Here is a 15,178-nt window from a genome sequence, read left to right as displayed (position 1 = left end):
AATATGCCAAATACACGCAGCATGATGTTCTACTCTTGCAGGTAGATATTGCAAAAGCCTTTGACACAGTTCAATGGGATTTCATCTCGCAAAAACTATGCGAGCTTTGGGGTTTGGACAAAAATGTAGCAGGTTATTTATTGGCTTTACAGAGATAGCAATGCGGCTTGCATTCTTTCTGGGGATATCTCTGATGAGTGGACTCTTCGTTGTTCGGTCTGCCAGGGATGCCCTCTCAGTGCTTTATTGTATGCCATTGCTACTCATTCTATGCTGCAATATATTGATCATCTTGTGGCTACAAGATCACTTCATGGCTTGGAATTGGATGCTAATCGCAGCATGGTTGCTCAAGCTTATGCTGATGATTCTTTCTTTACCCCGAAGAATACGCCCCATGATCTTGGTGCCTTGATGCAGGCCCTCTCTGTTTATGGTTTGGTAGCTGGTCTTCATGTTAATTTTCAAAAGTCTAAGCTGCTCCCTTTGCATTCCAAAGATTAGCATAGTCTATTATGGCTTGGGGATATCATTCCACCCACTCAGTTTGTTCGTCATCTTGGTTACCCTTTGGGGTGGGAACTCACTCGCCGACAACAAACTGATTGGGTTTTGGCTAAGCTTTGGAAAAAGCTTGAGTATTGGAAACTGGCAACCTGGCGTTTGCACGTTCGTCTTCGAATAGTGCAGTCCATCCTTGTGGCATATATTCAATTTTACTTTCTTTTTGTTTGTTTTTTTTCAAAGATGTGTGTGTGTGTGTGTTAGTGAGACATCATAATGTTAGAATGTCTGGTGTTCCCTATAGCTTTCAAAACGTCCCAAGATCAATTTGAAATCTTTTGTGTACATATTTATGTGTCCAAGAATATGTGTTTTTGTGTGAATTTATAGAAACCGTATCAAATCGAGTCAAGCTTGGTTTGATACTAAAGAACATGTGTTTTTCTTTGTGTGTGTGTGTATGTGTCACATCATAATGTTAGAATGTTTGCTGTTCACTACTGCTTTCAAAATTACCCAAGCTTATTTTCAAATCTTATGTGTGTGTTTAGGTGTCCAACAATATTTGTAGTTCCAAATCGACGGCTTATATCCACACAAATGCACAAACATGGATGGTAGACGATATGCATTGAATTATCTAAAATTTGTGTATCTCTAAAAACTGTATCAAATCGACCCATGTTCGATTTTGATACTCTCCATGCAATAGAAGCTTCCCCCTCAGTCAATAATTGATTGAACTTGCACCAAATGCTGATTTTTATTACTTTTTTGCATAAATCAGCAAGTGCCACCAGCGAATGGACTGAAAATGCACCCAAAAGTGCATGAAATGGGCTGTATTGGACAACTTCCTGGAACAAGCCCGAAAAAGTGAGTACAAGGCTTCAAAAGCTCCAAACAGTCTTGAACTGACAGTACAGCATCCAAACAGCTAACAATCCTGTAATACACCTTAAAAAGTGTGCCCAACCCTTTAAAAATAGGCGTTGAGGTGAAATGCTGCTGTTGCATCTGAAAATCAATGGAGAACCCACAAAAAACAGGTCGTCCTACTTCTAACCAGCTCCAAAAGTGCAAAAAACAGGAAAGAGGTGACCCTGTTTTGGAGCCAAATAACGGAAAATTACAAGTTGACCAGGCCTTGAACCAAGAGGATTGGCGCTTTCCTCCAGGTCCAGATGTGCTCCTGGTGCTGGCAAGAACAACCATCTGGCTGAATGTTTTCACAACAAAAGCGAAGTTCTTCATGATAGAATCGAAGCTAGAGGGCGTGGGAGGTGTGGAAGCAAGGGGAAACCTGCTCTAATACAAATGTTGGAAATAGAAGTGAGAGAACGCAAGAGAATGGATGCTCCTTCACTCTCCTCCTCGCTTCGCCCTCTTTCCCAGTCCCTGTGCCCCCTTCCAAACCTAGATTCTCTGCCCTCTCTCCTTCGCAATCAGCCTTCGTTTACGGCCTCTACTCCTTGACTTGTTGCATCATGCACATACAAGATTGGTGAGAGAAGTAAAATGATTTCCTGTATGCATCTATCTCTTGGATTATTTAAGACAATAGTGGAAGCTCATGAAGATTAAGCTTGAAGATAAACCTTTCACTTGGGAGTTGGAGAAGAAGCAAAGCCAGGGTTGACAAGTTGGAAACCTTAGGGCTCACTCTGAAGTCTCGTTAAACAATGACTTTTGAGTGGCCGCCCACTAGTTTGGGTTGGGATTTTCTATTCTTCAACGGTAAAAAACAAGTCTTTTAGTTCAAGCAAGCCTTTTAGTACAAGCAAGTCCTCTAGTTTCAAGCTAAATATCTCTATGCTCAGTAATAAGAAATTTATAGTCAAGAAGACATGGAGTGACAATGCTAGGCCCAATGGAGGGAGAGCTATGTATACATGACATAGGGAAGGCATGGGATGTAGAAATTCACCTCATGATGTAGAGCAAACCAGGCAGACAAGGCAGAGAAGATAAGGTGAAGGTGAGCTGGAGCAAGTAGAGGTAGATGGAGCGGGTAGATCCCACAACATAAAATGGACTAGGAGATGAAGCTGTTAACACAACTTGAGGTGGCTCAGAGCAAATTGGAAAATAGTCAAAGGAGCTTGTTGATCCCACTCGCAATTTCTCCACAACCCAGATGTTTGTAACTCCGACTCCACTAGCTCAAATTATAGTTCACAATCGACTCTCCTCGCTCATAATCCACCAGTATAGCTCGTACATCTCCTCTATTCCCAAATTATAGTCTTCCACACTCCTCTCCAAGACCTCATCCTCACCTCCACAAGGTCTTAACCTGCTCGTCCATCATGTATTCACTATCAGAGTAGACTCCCTAACTGGTTGGAAGAATTCTCCTCGGCTTCTCCCATAGGTGTTTTTGCCTTTCTCCTTCCTTCATTTGTCGAGCCGTTGTGCTATGCAGCTCTCCTAGGTAGCTCCATATCCCCTATTGCATCACTAGGCTTTACTACTATTCGCATGTTACTTTGACTTTAGAACCCTTCCCGTGTGATACTTTCACACAAGCTCCTAGTACTTTAGTACTGCTCCCTAGATACTTGACGTTGGAGCACTCATATTATTCTTGCTTTTGTTCGCTATTGTGTCAGCTCTTGTGCCTCTTGGGGTTTGTCTCTCTCACTTAGGTTTCCCTCAACATGTGTGTGCACCCAGACCTTGGCGCAACAACAGTAGCTTTGCACAATGGACCTCCTTGCAAAAGCAGCCATAGGCCAGCATAAACAGTTCCACAAGTACCCAACCTACCCCCTTGAACTTTTTTGCCATCACATTGGGATGCAAGAAACTTGTGATGATGCATGAACACACAGAAGTCAAGAAATCTCTATTTTCACACAATCTCATATATGAAAGAGCAAATGATGGAGGCTTTATTTTGATACAATTTTTACAAGAGAATGGTTTCTGTCAATCGGAAAGAACGCTTCCAATTAGGAAATATGAAGTACCATACAATTGCTCCCATGCTTTACCTCCAAAATCCCTTGCGAGTATAAACCCCTGCTAGGTATGGAGTCTAGATCTCATCGAAGATAGAATCTTGCTCTGAATTCAATCTTAATGATCATTACGATTCACAATGTCGATGTTGTGCAATAATCATCCCTTGAAATCTCTTGCCAAAACTGCATGAAACTGCCTTAAATCCATCTGGTTCTTGAATCTGAATTCTCAAGGGCAATCCTTTCGGGATCGTGTGCTTAACCTCTGTAACAATCTTTGGTCTGATCCAAAAGAATTTGGCCTCTCCAAAATCCAAAAATCTGAAAAAAGCATTAAACTACGAAAATGACTCTTTTCTGAAAACGTGAACCTGTTTTCCGAAAACCTCTTCAATTAGACGTTTGCCGTCACTTTTATATGCCCACTTTGGAAGCTCATAACTCCCAAACGAAGCTTGACTCTACAAAAAACCAAAAGACGGCTTTATCCGTCTTTCAAAGCTGTATAAAACATTTTTTTGTCTCTTCAAGCCAAACTTCATTATCCCTAGGCCTCAAATTTGTGATCCAATCTCTGACATGGAAATCAATGCTGAGAAACATGTCCAAAATGAGTTTTCCTCTTTTCTTTTTCATGTTTTCTTATGCTTAACAAAAAATACATAAAACCAAATGTAGGACTCCAAGAGACCCCACTAGATAGAGGACGTGCAGAGGAGTGCAAACCATCCTAGCCTAGACAACAAACGAGGAACTAGGAAGGCACAGTTTAGTTTGTACAAGGCTTTTTACAAGATTTTAGAATAATGGATGGTAGATCCTGTTTTTTGCATCATCGCAAAGAGTGGCATGTCAAATTTGCTGAACAAGAACATGCTGACATGAGACTGCTAGCGGTGATGTCGGGCTGGAAATCCAGTCTTAATACAGGCCTATTCAGAAAATAGGGTCACTCATTTGCAATGCATTTATGGAGTTTTTCTTGTATGTCATTATACTTTTCCTCCTCCCGCCCTTTTTGGAGAATTCCTGGTAATGTAAAATTTTCCAGTCTTTGTATTAGCAGCATTGATGCAAACAGTAATACTTTGAGCATCTGAGACTGCCAGCAACAATTGGAGCTGACAATTCGAATACACAAATAAAGAGAGCTTCCTTTTGTGATGCATCAACAAGAGTTATTTTCCTTCTTGCATGTGGATAAGTAATTCTCCCCAATGGGACGGTGCCTTTAGCCGATTCCTCGAATCCACGTTCCAAAGAACATGTCTATAATAAGGATTTTAGAATTGAAATAGTGACCATCGTGTCGTGCCAGTTTCCATAGGATGCTTTATCCTTTGTGTAAGTTCTGAGGTAGGACTTAGATTGTTATTTATATAAGTGAGCATGGTGAATCAGATCCACAACCTAAGGCCTGTAAATTATTGTTCTCTAGGTGGATTGTGGATTTATACATGGTTTTGAGCTTTTACTCCAACAGAAGAAGCTTGGCCATCTGGTATGTGACACGTCACATCCTATACTCAAGTTTACTGCTGCTTTTGACATTTTTGTTTCTACTTTTTTACATGTTTCCAGAGATCTAGTTCCAATTATCAACTGAGTACCTCTGATATAAGAAAACTAATATTGTTCTCTATATGCTTGGTTTTAGCTGATACAGCTTTGTGTTGATTATATTGTGCTATGTTTGATAATTCAATTAATCTCAAAATCATTCAGGTGTGGGGTGTGCTTTATAATTTGTCGACAGACCTTGATTTGCGATTAAAAATTTCAGAGTCCAAGGTTTTTCCAATGCTCATACAGGTAGGTGGTCCTGATTTTTTTTGTTTTAGAACAGTGTTAGTTTACATGTGGGCTTGCCAAGGACCTGATATTTTTTGAGCAGTCAATTCTGGCAGAGCAGAATATTTGTATGCATCAGGAGGTTATAGCACTTTTGGTCAACTTGACTCACCTTCCACAGAGTTCCATGGTCCAGACATTATCCTTCCTTTTGCTGTATTTTTTGTTCTTTTGTTGTAACTTCGAGATGTTCTTTTTTCATTTCCTAAATCAGCAAGCATTATATCTATCTTGCAGTTGAACTTGACAGATTTAGAACTGGAAAAGTTTGTAGCATTTAGCTTAAGGACAAATGAATCCCTGTTGTTTAAGGTACCATTGTTCTTGCTGTCTTAATGTTACACAAGCAGTTTTCATTGAATCTCTGATTTTGGATTGACAAGTCTAAGAAAACAAAAAGTAAAGGAATTGATCTGCTCACAATGGTGCTAATGAAAAAGGAGCAAATCATCATGATTATTTTGTCTTTGTGGAAATATCTCAGCGAGAACTGTACAAAAAGTGAACTTATAAGGGGGACAAGCAAGAAATATATTCTATCTGTGACTATGCAGAGAATTTCGTTGGGGGAAAAGCAATTATGTATTCTATTTCTGACTATAAAGAGATTTTTATTTTTAATTCTACTTTTGCAGGCAGTCAAGAATGTTAGTTTCTTAGAAAGCAATAAAGCTCAGATGCTTCCGTAAGTTTTTTCTTGCAATGCTTCTAATGTAGACAGTTCCACATAGCTTTAGTCTTGTCACTAAAAAATGGACTTTATTCAAGTTTTGTGGACTTGCTAGTCACTTTTCTGAATGTCCATGATGTGGTATATAAAAATATACTTCACGCATCCTATTGAGGAATTTGTTGAAAGAGAATCAGAAAATAATGTATGCTGTGATTGTTTTATTTTTATTTGGTGCCTAAGCCTTTTCCACATACTCTGCAGAGACAAACTTTTTTTTTTCAAAGAAAGGAAACTTTTATTAATGGTTGAGAAAACCCCATACAAATCAGCTGCCAAAATAGGGCTGATGATGGTAAACACAAGGAGAGAAGCCTGGCTGTCCCAGTCCAGCCTGCCAGAAATCCCAGCTCACTGCCTAGGGACTATCCGGAATAGGGGCTAACAGCCAGGACGGAGGCCTATACATCCAGTGGAAATCTCCTGCTGAAAAAGTGTAAAATATGCCTGCAGGCCAAGCCTTGCAGAAACGCTCCCGCCTCTCGGTGGTATCTCCATTGGGTGCAACTTAAGTGCTAGACCATCTCTAGATGGCTGCGATCGTGTGCGATTTGCTGGTGCCGACATCTCCTCGTACAACATGGCATATATGTTCAGCTCCTCTCGTGGGATATCTGGTATGGCCTTCATCTTCTCCACATCCACCTTGTCTTCGTCGACTTGGCAGGGTACTAAAGGAGGTGGAGCTTGCAATGGCTAAACACCAACCGCTCCGACTGAGCCGTGCTGAATCTATTCCTCTTCTTTGTGTGGAACGTCGACTTGGCAGGGTACTAAAGGAGGTGGAGGTTGCAATGGCTAAACACCAACCGCTCCAACTGAGCCGTGCTGAATCTATTCCTCTTCTTTGTGTGGAAGAGGGCCGAAGTGCTCCAATTTTTCTCACAAGGACCCGAACTGCAGTCCTGGGAGAGAACTCTTATAGCAAGGCATTTCTGCCATAATCCATTCAAGCAAAGATAGTTATCAATAACTTATTATTTAGACAACTTCAAACTACTTAAAAGTAAAGCTACAAGTAGTGAAGTTCCAAGTTGTGTCTACCAAAGTAGGAGCATAGTTGTCATATTTCTCCCACCAAGAGATAGGTTGCAACTGCGTCTCTTGGAGCCTCTAGCCGTAGGTCGACCAAATGAGAGGCTGTGGTTGTGGAACAACAGAAGATCATCCTCCAATCTTTGTTGCATTTGCACATCACCATCCGTCCACTTTTGTAAGTATTGTTACAGCCTTCCTCCATCTCCTCATTTTCATAGGGGATGCAATACGTGTGCCACCGCATGGATTGGGTGGTGGAACCAATTCCACCTAGAATTCCATACTACACGGATGTCTTGGATCCTAAATCACACACAACATATAAAGTTCATACATAAGCTAAAAATTGTAGCAGTGACCTTTAGCCTTTAATAGTAATTTAGTAAACTATAAATTATAGCCTTACTGGTCAGGCGATAGGGAAGTGTCTTGTCCATAAACTCGTACAGGAGCCCTAACGTGCTTCCCTCCATGTCCGTGGACTGTGATGTGAAGTATCGTGTAGATAGGATTAACAGCTTTGACTAATGCCTCCGCCTCATGCCATCAAGCTTCATCCATGATCATGCGTGCAAATTTGATAGACTTTGCATGGCCTTTGTCATCCCAATCATTCCACTTCCAAGACACAACCATGCGTAGCAAGCCCTGCCGTACTCGCACGAGCCTCTCCATCACTAGCTTGAGGTCATTGTAGGCCTAATAGATGTTGACGATTTTGTGTCTCTTCATGACAAACTTCACGATACCATGGGCAGTGGAGAAAATGACACTAATCCAAGCTATCTTTCGTAGATCCTCAATCAAAAGATCAAGGCAATACTCAGATTCAGCCTTCATTATACGATGACACTCTATGGACTCATGTTCCTTCAGGATGCCTTGGTAGACACATCATGGGAGATTCTGGCTAGTATTACAGCATGGGATATATGGAGGGCGAGATGTACGGAGGCAATGGAGGGTTCACAGATTCATCCCTTCCAGTCTATGGCCAATATATGGATTGATACTATACATACTCTGATGGCCATCTGGTCGAGCATGCAAGGATCCTCCAGAGAAGCTATTGCCAGGAGGACTACCTTCTTCAGAGTTTGGAGAGGATCTCCCTTCTTCTCTGAGTCTTCTTCAGGGTTGAGGTGGCATTTTCAGCCTCCACCTTTGATTTTTGTTAGCTCTTTTTTAGCTATTTGTTTTTTCTCATGGATGGCATGTTGTACTCCCGCATTAGAGCTTGCTCTTGCGGTTTTTAATCATACTTAATGAAGTGATCTTTTTGAAAAAAAAAGAAAAAGATCAAGGCAATGTTAGACACATGGTGTCCACACAATCTTTGGGAACTCATCTTCCAACATCTCACCCATAGCCACACAATTGCTGCCATTATCCATCGCTACTTGCACCACATTCTCCACACCTATCTCCAATATGGTTGCACGCATGTGGTTCCAAATGTACAATCCTATAGTTACTGTACTTGTGACAGATGTATCTATGGCTCCCCTTGCAAGAAGACACAAGAATGTTGTACACACTGCTCTTGCGTACATCTGACCATCCATCACATAAGAGTGTGCACCCATACTTTACCCAAGCCTATTTCAAGGGTTGCATTTGTGCTTCCACACGTGTCCTCCCTCTTCTTAGCTCTCGTGTCCTTAAGGCTTCACATGTAGGCCCTTCCTATTCATACCCAATGCGACTGATAGCTCTCATGGCCTTCTTCCATCATACTTCCGTGTGGCTGCTCCTTCTTGCTATGGTTGTTGCAGGTCGTTGAGCTTGTTCGTGCTCTCTAAGCTTCTTTTGACAATCTCTCACAACTTCCTTTGCTCAGCACAGGAGCTAGCAACCACGGTGGTGGTCTATATACCCAAAAACCCCTCACGGAAAGGGTGTAGAAAACTCTTGCCGGCCATATCCGACGGACGTGCTCTCTCTCCCCCCTCACAGCTCACCCCTCCCCCCCCTCACAGCTCCCCCCCCTCGCAGCTCCTCGCCCCCCCCTCGCAGCTCCTCCCCCCCCCCCTCACAGCTCCTCCCCCTCGCAGCGGCTCACCCCGCTCAGACCCTCCCCCTCGCAGCTCAGCCGCTCAGGCCGCCCACCCGCTCATCACGCATTGGCAGCGCTCGCCATCCCCTGCTTTTCAATGCCGCCGGTTTCCCGTTTCCCGTAATTAAACATGGCCGACATCGTCGAGCATATTACAGAAGGAGCAACAACAGCAACATCAATGGCCTCCACGACCGACATGCTGCACTATAGTAGAAGAGGACTTGCATCCTCTTCAAAGGACAGAGCAGTACCCGCACTTGCCGCACTCCCAGTCGCAGGTACACCGGTTTCAGCTCCACTATCTCATCTTCCGCCCAGCGCAGTGCCCGCACTTGCCGCACTCCCAGTCACAGGTACACCGGTTTCAGCCCCATTATCTCATCTTCCACCCATAGCCACCTTGTACCCGCAGTTTTTTTCACCCCTCCCCTCTCAGGTCCCTTCTTCTCCTACCCCTTCTCCAACTTTAGCCTTCCCCTCCTCTCCATCCTCGGTACCCGCTTTCTCTCCCCCTCTCCAGCCTTCTCCCTCATCCCTGCTACCCACCTTACCGGTTTCCCCCCTTTCCCCCCTTTCTCCCTCTCTTTCTCCTTCCATGCCTTGCACTATTTGTCCTTGCCAACACATCCTACCAGAGCTTCAGCACTTTCAGACCCACCTCCGAGATGCCCTTCAGATGCTTCACAGGAAGGACGAGACCATTGCTCTCCTTACAGCTCAGGTTACATCTCTTACTGATCGAGTGACACAGCAGGACCGGGAGATCTTGTCTATTAGAACAGATCTTCAGGTCTTACAGGCGACTCATAGGACTCTTGCTGGAGAGATTCATGGACACACAGAGCGAGTGCAACAGATCGAGACTCGCGTTCAGCACATAGACACATCTCCCACTACAGCAGTAGCAGCGGTTGAGGAGCGTTTGACCTCCCTTCAGACAGAGGTCCAGAGAGCCACAGAGTGGGTGGATGTCGTCCGCCGTCAGCCATCACAGCCTCAGAGATCGATTGTATCAGCTACATTGGCCGAGTCACAGCAGAGGGCCACAAAGGCCCTCAACATTCGCATTCGTGGTATCTTGCCCTCGGAGACAGAGTCCACGATGACACAGGCTGTGACCTTTGTCTCTCAGACATTGGGAGTACAGGATCATGGCATAGTAGGAGCATATAGAGTCGGGAGAGATCGTACTAGAGAGCAGCCCCTCATTATCAGATTCAGAGATGCCCAGGCACGTCTAGCTGCCCTCAGGAGGAGAGGGACACTCAGAGACCACCCACAGATTTCCATGGACGAGGATCTGACTCAGATACAGGTTGAGGAGCGCAAGGCGCTCATGCCTCAGAGAGACGCAGCCCGAGCTCAGGGCAAGTGGGCAGTGATCAGGGATGGCAGACTCATCACAGGCACCTTGAGGCGTGCTCCCACAGTGCCTAGGGATGACAGACCAGCAGATATGGCCCCACCTCCACCTCCTGCTCCGACCGCCTGACGGGACAGGGCTCATGGGACACACCACCTGTCAGATAGTCTACGCATCGCTGTATGGAACTGCAATGGTTCTTTTACAGCACAGCCAGGCAATCTACGGGGGGCTTTCTTTGGGAGAGATATCATCTTTTTCACAGAGACACACGAGAGTCCAGAGAGACCTTTGCCACGAGTGACAGGATATACATGGAGATCTGCCTTCAGACAGCACACTCGAGCATTTGGAGTGAGAGGATCTGGAGGAGTGGCCATTTTGTACAGAGAGCATCTCGATCGGATCATCACAGTGGAGAGAGCAGATTCACATGCCCGATTCTTGTGGGTACGCATCCACCGCAGAGCCTCTCAGCGAGATCTCTTTATTGCAGTTTGCTACTTCCCCCCGGCGCAGTCGTTTTATTCTTCCACTGGACCAGGCCAGTCCATATTTGAGGATCTCTCAGCGGACATTGCAGATTTTTCACATCGCGGAGAAGTCATCCTCTTAGGGGACTTCAACGCGAGGACCTCAAACAGACAGGCCCTCACTTATGACTTCATGGAGGATCCGTTCATACTTCCGGCATCTCACAATGATAGCCTCTGTCGGACTTCATCAGACTGCACAGTACAGCCCACAGATCAGGGACGTCAGTTACTGGAGCTCCTCACCTCGCACAGTATGGTCATTTATAACGGCTTGTCCAGGTGGCCACAGTCTTCCATGCCTACATTCTCTTCTGCTTCTGGGCGTGGCACTAGCGTGATCGACTACATCATAGGTCCCCCGACTCTAGTCCCTTCCATCCATAGCCTTACTGTTAGCCCCTTCATGCCCTCTGCCGACCATGCACTCATCCACTTTACTTTGACTCATGTCTCCCATGACCCACCCCCCCCTCGTCATCACGACCGCACATCCTATTATGAGGTTCATTTCGACCACCAGTTCGATGATGTATATAGCCAGAACCTCAGCCGCCTACTCCGTCCTCATCTATTAGATGCTCTACCATCCACGCAGGACCGGTGGGAACTTGTACATTCTTCACTCGTTTCTGCTGCCCACATGTCCTTCCCTGCCACGTGTCATTCGTCTAGTCCCCCACCGGTTGGTCTTGTTCCTTGCAACGGTTGGTATGACGAGGAGTGTAAGGAACTCCGTAGGAAACTTCACCTTGAGACCAAGGAGAAGTCTCCCCTCCTTACCGAAACCAAGAGAGACTACAAGTGGTTGGTTAGGCGCAAGAAACGCCAATTTCTAGCCCAGAATGAGGAGGAGCTGAGAAGCTTGCTTTTCAGCTGTGACTCCAAGGAATTCTGGAGAAAATTCCTCCGCTCGAAGTCTCAGAGCCCCCTTACAGATCCACGTGTCTGGTCTGCATATACTTCAGCTCTATACGATGTTCCAGATCAGCCAGCCATCGATTTATCCCATTCCCCTAGGCCAGCTTCATCTATTCTTTTCACACCAGAGAGTGTCCGTGCAGCAGTCCACCGATTGAAGAACGGGAGAGCTAAGGATCATGATGGATTGCAAGCGGAGTATGTAATCCATGGGATTGATGCCTTAGATTTTGTTCTTTCCCGTCTCTTCAATGAGTCTGTTTGTACAGGCCTACCACAGTCCTGGTTAGGCAATACCATAGTACCTATCCACAAGTCGGGGGACCCTATGGAGCCGTCGAATTACAGGACCATCATGATCGGCCACGTTATGGCCAAGATCTTTGCATCAGTTTTGGAAAGCCATATAAATGACCATGCCGAGACGACAGGACTCAGAGCCAGAGGGCAGGCTGGATTTCGTAGGGATCATTCGACACTTGACCACATCCTCACACTTAGGGCACTGGTGGAGGAGGCGAAGTCACGAAGGCAACGGCTTTATTGTTGCTTCGTGGACTTCAGGAAGGCATTTGACACAGTTCCGCGATTCAGATTGTTTCAGAGGATTCGCCAGATGGGCTTTAGTGGAGAGATACAGTGGGCTATCATGGCTTTGTATGAGAGGGTCACTGGTCGGGCTCGGACACGTGGGGCTCTCAGAGGAGGTATGCAGCACGATTGGGGTGAAGCAGGGCTGCCCGCTCTCTCCCACTCTCTTTGGATTATACATTGATGAGCTAGAGATGTTTGTACAGATGACAGGTGGTGTGGGCTCTACTCTCTCAGGATCCTCCATTCCTATCCTCCTGTATGCGGACGATGTGGTTCTCATTTCCTCTACTGCTCAGGGCCTCCAGGCACATATTGAGGCACTCCACAGGTTTTGCCAGGACAGGGGGTTGACCGTAAACCTTGGCAAGACCAAGGTTATGGTTTTCAACACCTCTGATCGTATTTACAGCATGGATGAGTTTTACTTCACTTACGACGGACAGCCCATTGAGCTTGTTAGAGAGTACACTTATTTGGGGGCAGTTTTCAGGGGACCGGTCTTCACCATGACATATGCAGCACGAGATAGGATTAGTAAAGGGTATGCTTCATTGGCTCATCTTGAGCGTCAGTGTTTTCAGTCCCACTTTCAGCATCCCGATACGAAATCCTTGCTTTTTGATACATTGGTGAGACCAGCTGCGATGTATGCAGCTCCTTTCTGGGCAGGAGACCTCGGCGCTGCAGATTGGAGACGAGTAGAGAGGTTACAGATCATCATGTTCTCTCGGCTCATTAGGGCCAAGGCTACAGTTCCGCACGAGATCATGCTAGCAGAGTTTGGAGCTACTCCCCTTGCATTGGATGCAGCGTTTCAGTCGGTCATGTATCTGCACAGGGTCAGGGAGTTTGGAGACTCAGCAGCAGGCAGAGCTCGGTTGCCATGGTTAGCACTTGCATCTTCTATGGAGTTGGCACGATCAGGGACCCGATACTGCTGGTACTTCAGACTCACTAGGTGGCTCACATCCCTTGGACTAGACATGGATAGACTGCCTCCGTTCCGATACAGCATAGATGCCCCTCATCTCGAGTTGACTCGCCAGGAGCTTAGCCAGGTCACCAGAGCAGACTTGCTGCAGCTTCATACGTATCGCACTTGGGTTTATCGCACTTGGGTTTATCCCACGCAGCTTCCGGTGAAGATGGCCACATATCGTGACCACTTCCTTCGGATCTCAGAGGATGGATTTGTCATCCCACCAGGCTATACAGGTACCCACATGTCCCACTCACTGAGGATTGCCCTCGGCCAGCTTAGAGTCTCTTCGCATCAGCTCGAGATAGAGGCTGGTAGGATGCGACGCATGGAGGATGGACGGCGACCAGGCCGAGAGACCAGGATCTGCCCTTGTTGCACCATGGGAGAGGTGGAGTCAGAGGAGCACTTCATTTGCAAATGCCCGCTATATTATGAGATCAGAGGTAGATTCCACTGTCTCTTCACGGATGGCTTTGGACCTCTCTCACGAGTGATGGACTACGAGGATCAGCATTGCCTAGCCCTTTATGTCAGGGAGGCCACTATGCTTCGGCGAGACTACCTCAGAGAGCACAGACCGGAGCGTGATAGAGCCCAGCCTCATAGAGCTCAGGCACACGCCATACCAGAGGACAGAGACCAGGAGGAGCACGAGGACCACACAGGACACATGCCTCCACCATGTGGATGTACATATGAGATGGTTTGTAGACGCCGCAGGATCTTGTTACATAGGGGACGTACTCGCCGCTTCATCTCCAGACGATCCAGGATGATGGCAGCATTTCGGAGGAGACTTACTCATGGAGATCTCGCCCCACCAGCCGCTCACCTCACCTTTGCCCAAATTTGTACTCTCATAGCAGGAGGCAGAGTCGATGGACAGGATTTCCAGTATTATTTTGGTTCTCAGACTCCGTGACACCTGGACTTGTATCTTTGCATTGGCATATTGTGCTCATCCCCCCCATTTTGCATCCGGGGGCGGTTTCCGTGCATCTAGTTTACTCTGTATCTAGGCTCAGATTTGACATTATGTACTTTCACTTGCATTATATTGCGTAGCACTTAGATGATATTCGACGATGCCTCTTCTTTGGGGCACGTTGATTTTGTGCTATCTTGTATGCAGAGTTCTTGATGTCCCATGGGCCCATTTTGGCCTCTAGTGGACAATAATACACTTTCTTTCTTTCTTTCTTTCTTTCTCTCAACAATCGCTCTCGAGCATAGAGTACCACGCTCCCAAATGGTGCACAAGATGAAAATGATGTCCTGTCAATGGATTGAAGTTCAAACATCAATGTGTAGAACAGCTGCAGATGAAATTCCAAAGCAAGGTCACTAAGGTTGTTTATAAATTCCCCTTGTGCTAGTCTTCACCACATGAAAGGGTATTGCACATTGTATAAAGAGTTTGTGAGCTCACTAGTGGCCTCCTTGACTACCTGCTTTTGCATGCGCGCTTGAATGCTAGACCTTTGTAATGAGCCTCTTTTTCCCACGCTAGCATCCACACTACTTGCTCCATGTGGCAAGGGTATCCTCCTAGCATTAGGACCCACACTCAATCTTGCAGATGCCTCTCTAGTTCTCTTTGAACCCGATGTGCTAGCAGAAGCATCATGCAATGGCTC

General features: G+C 45.9%; 1 protein-coding gene across 1 annotated transcript in view; it reads left to right on the top strand.

The window, feature by feature from the left end:
- LOC147886358 (uncharacterized) overlaps positions 1–15,178 on the top strand; it is a 176,163-nt gene that overhangs the window by 154,857 nt on the left and 6,128 nt on the right. Inside the window, exons 11-15 of the mRNA XM_087395630.1 lie at positions 4,909–4,971; positions 5,196–5,282; positions 5,365–5,451; positions 5,559–5,633; positions 5,957–6,006. Of these exons, the coding sequence (XP_087251756.1) occupies positions 4,909–4,971; positions 5,196–5,282; positions 5,365–5,451; positions 5,559–5,633; positions 5,957–6,006 (362 nt within the window). The remainder of the gene's footprint in view (positions 1–4,908; positions 4,972–5,195; positions 5,283–5,364; positions 5,452–5,558; positions 5,634–5,956; positions 6,007–15,178) is intronic.

This window comes from Dipteris shenzhenensis, chromosome 24, assembly GCF_047967505.1.
Source record: "Dipteris shenzhenensis isolate YYH24624 ecotype China chromosome 24, Dip_SZ_1.0, whole genome shotgun sequence".
In the NCBI taxonomy this organism is placed as follows: Eukaryota; Viridiplantae; Streptophyta; class Polypodiopsida; order Gleicheniales; family Dipteridaceae; genus Dipteris; species Dipteris shenzhenensis.
This window is presented reverse-complemented; position numbering and strand designations above follow the sequence as displayed.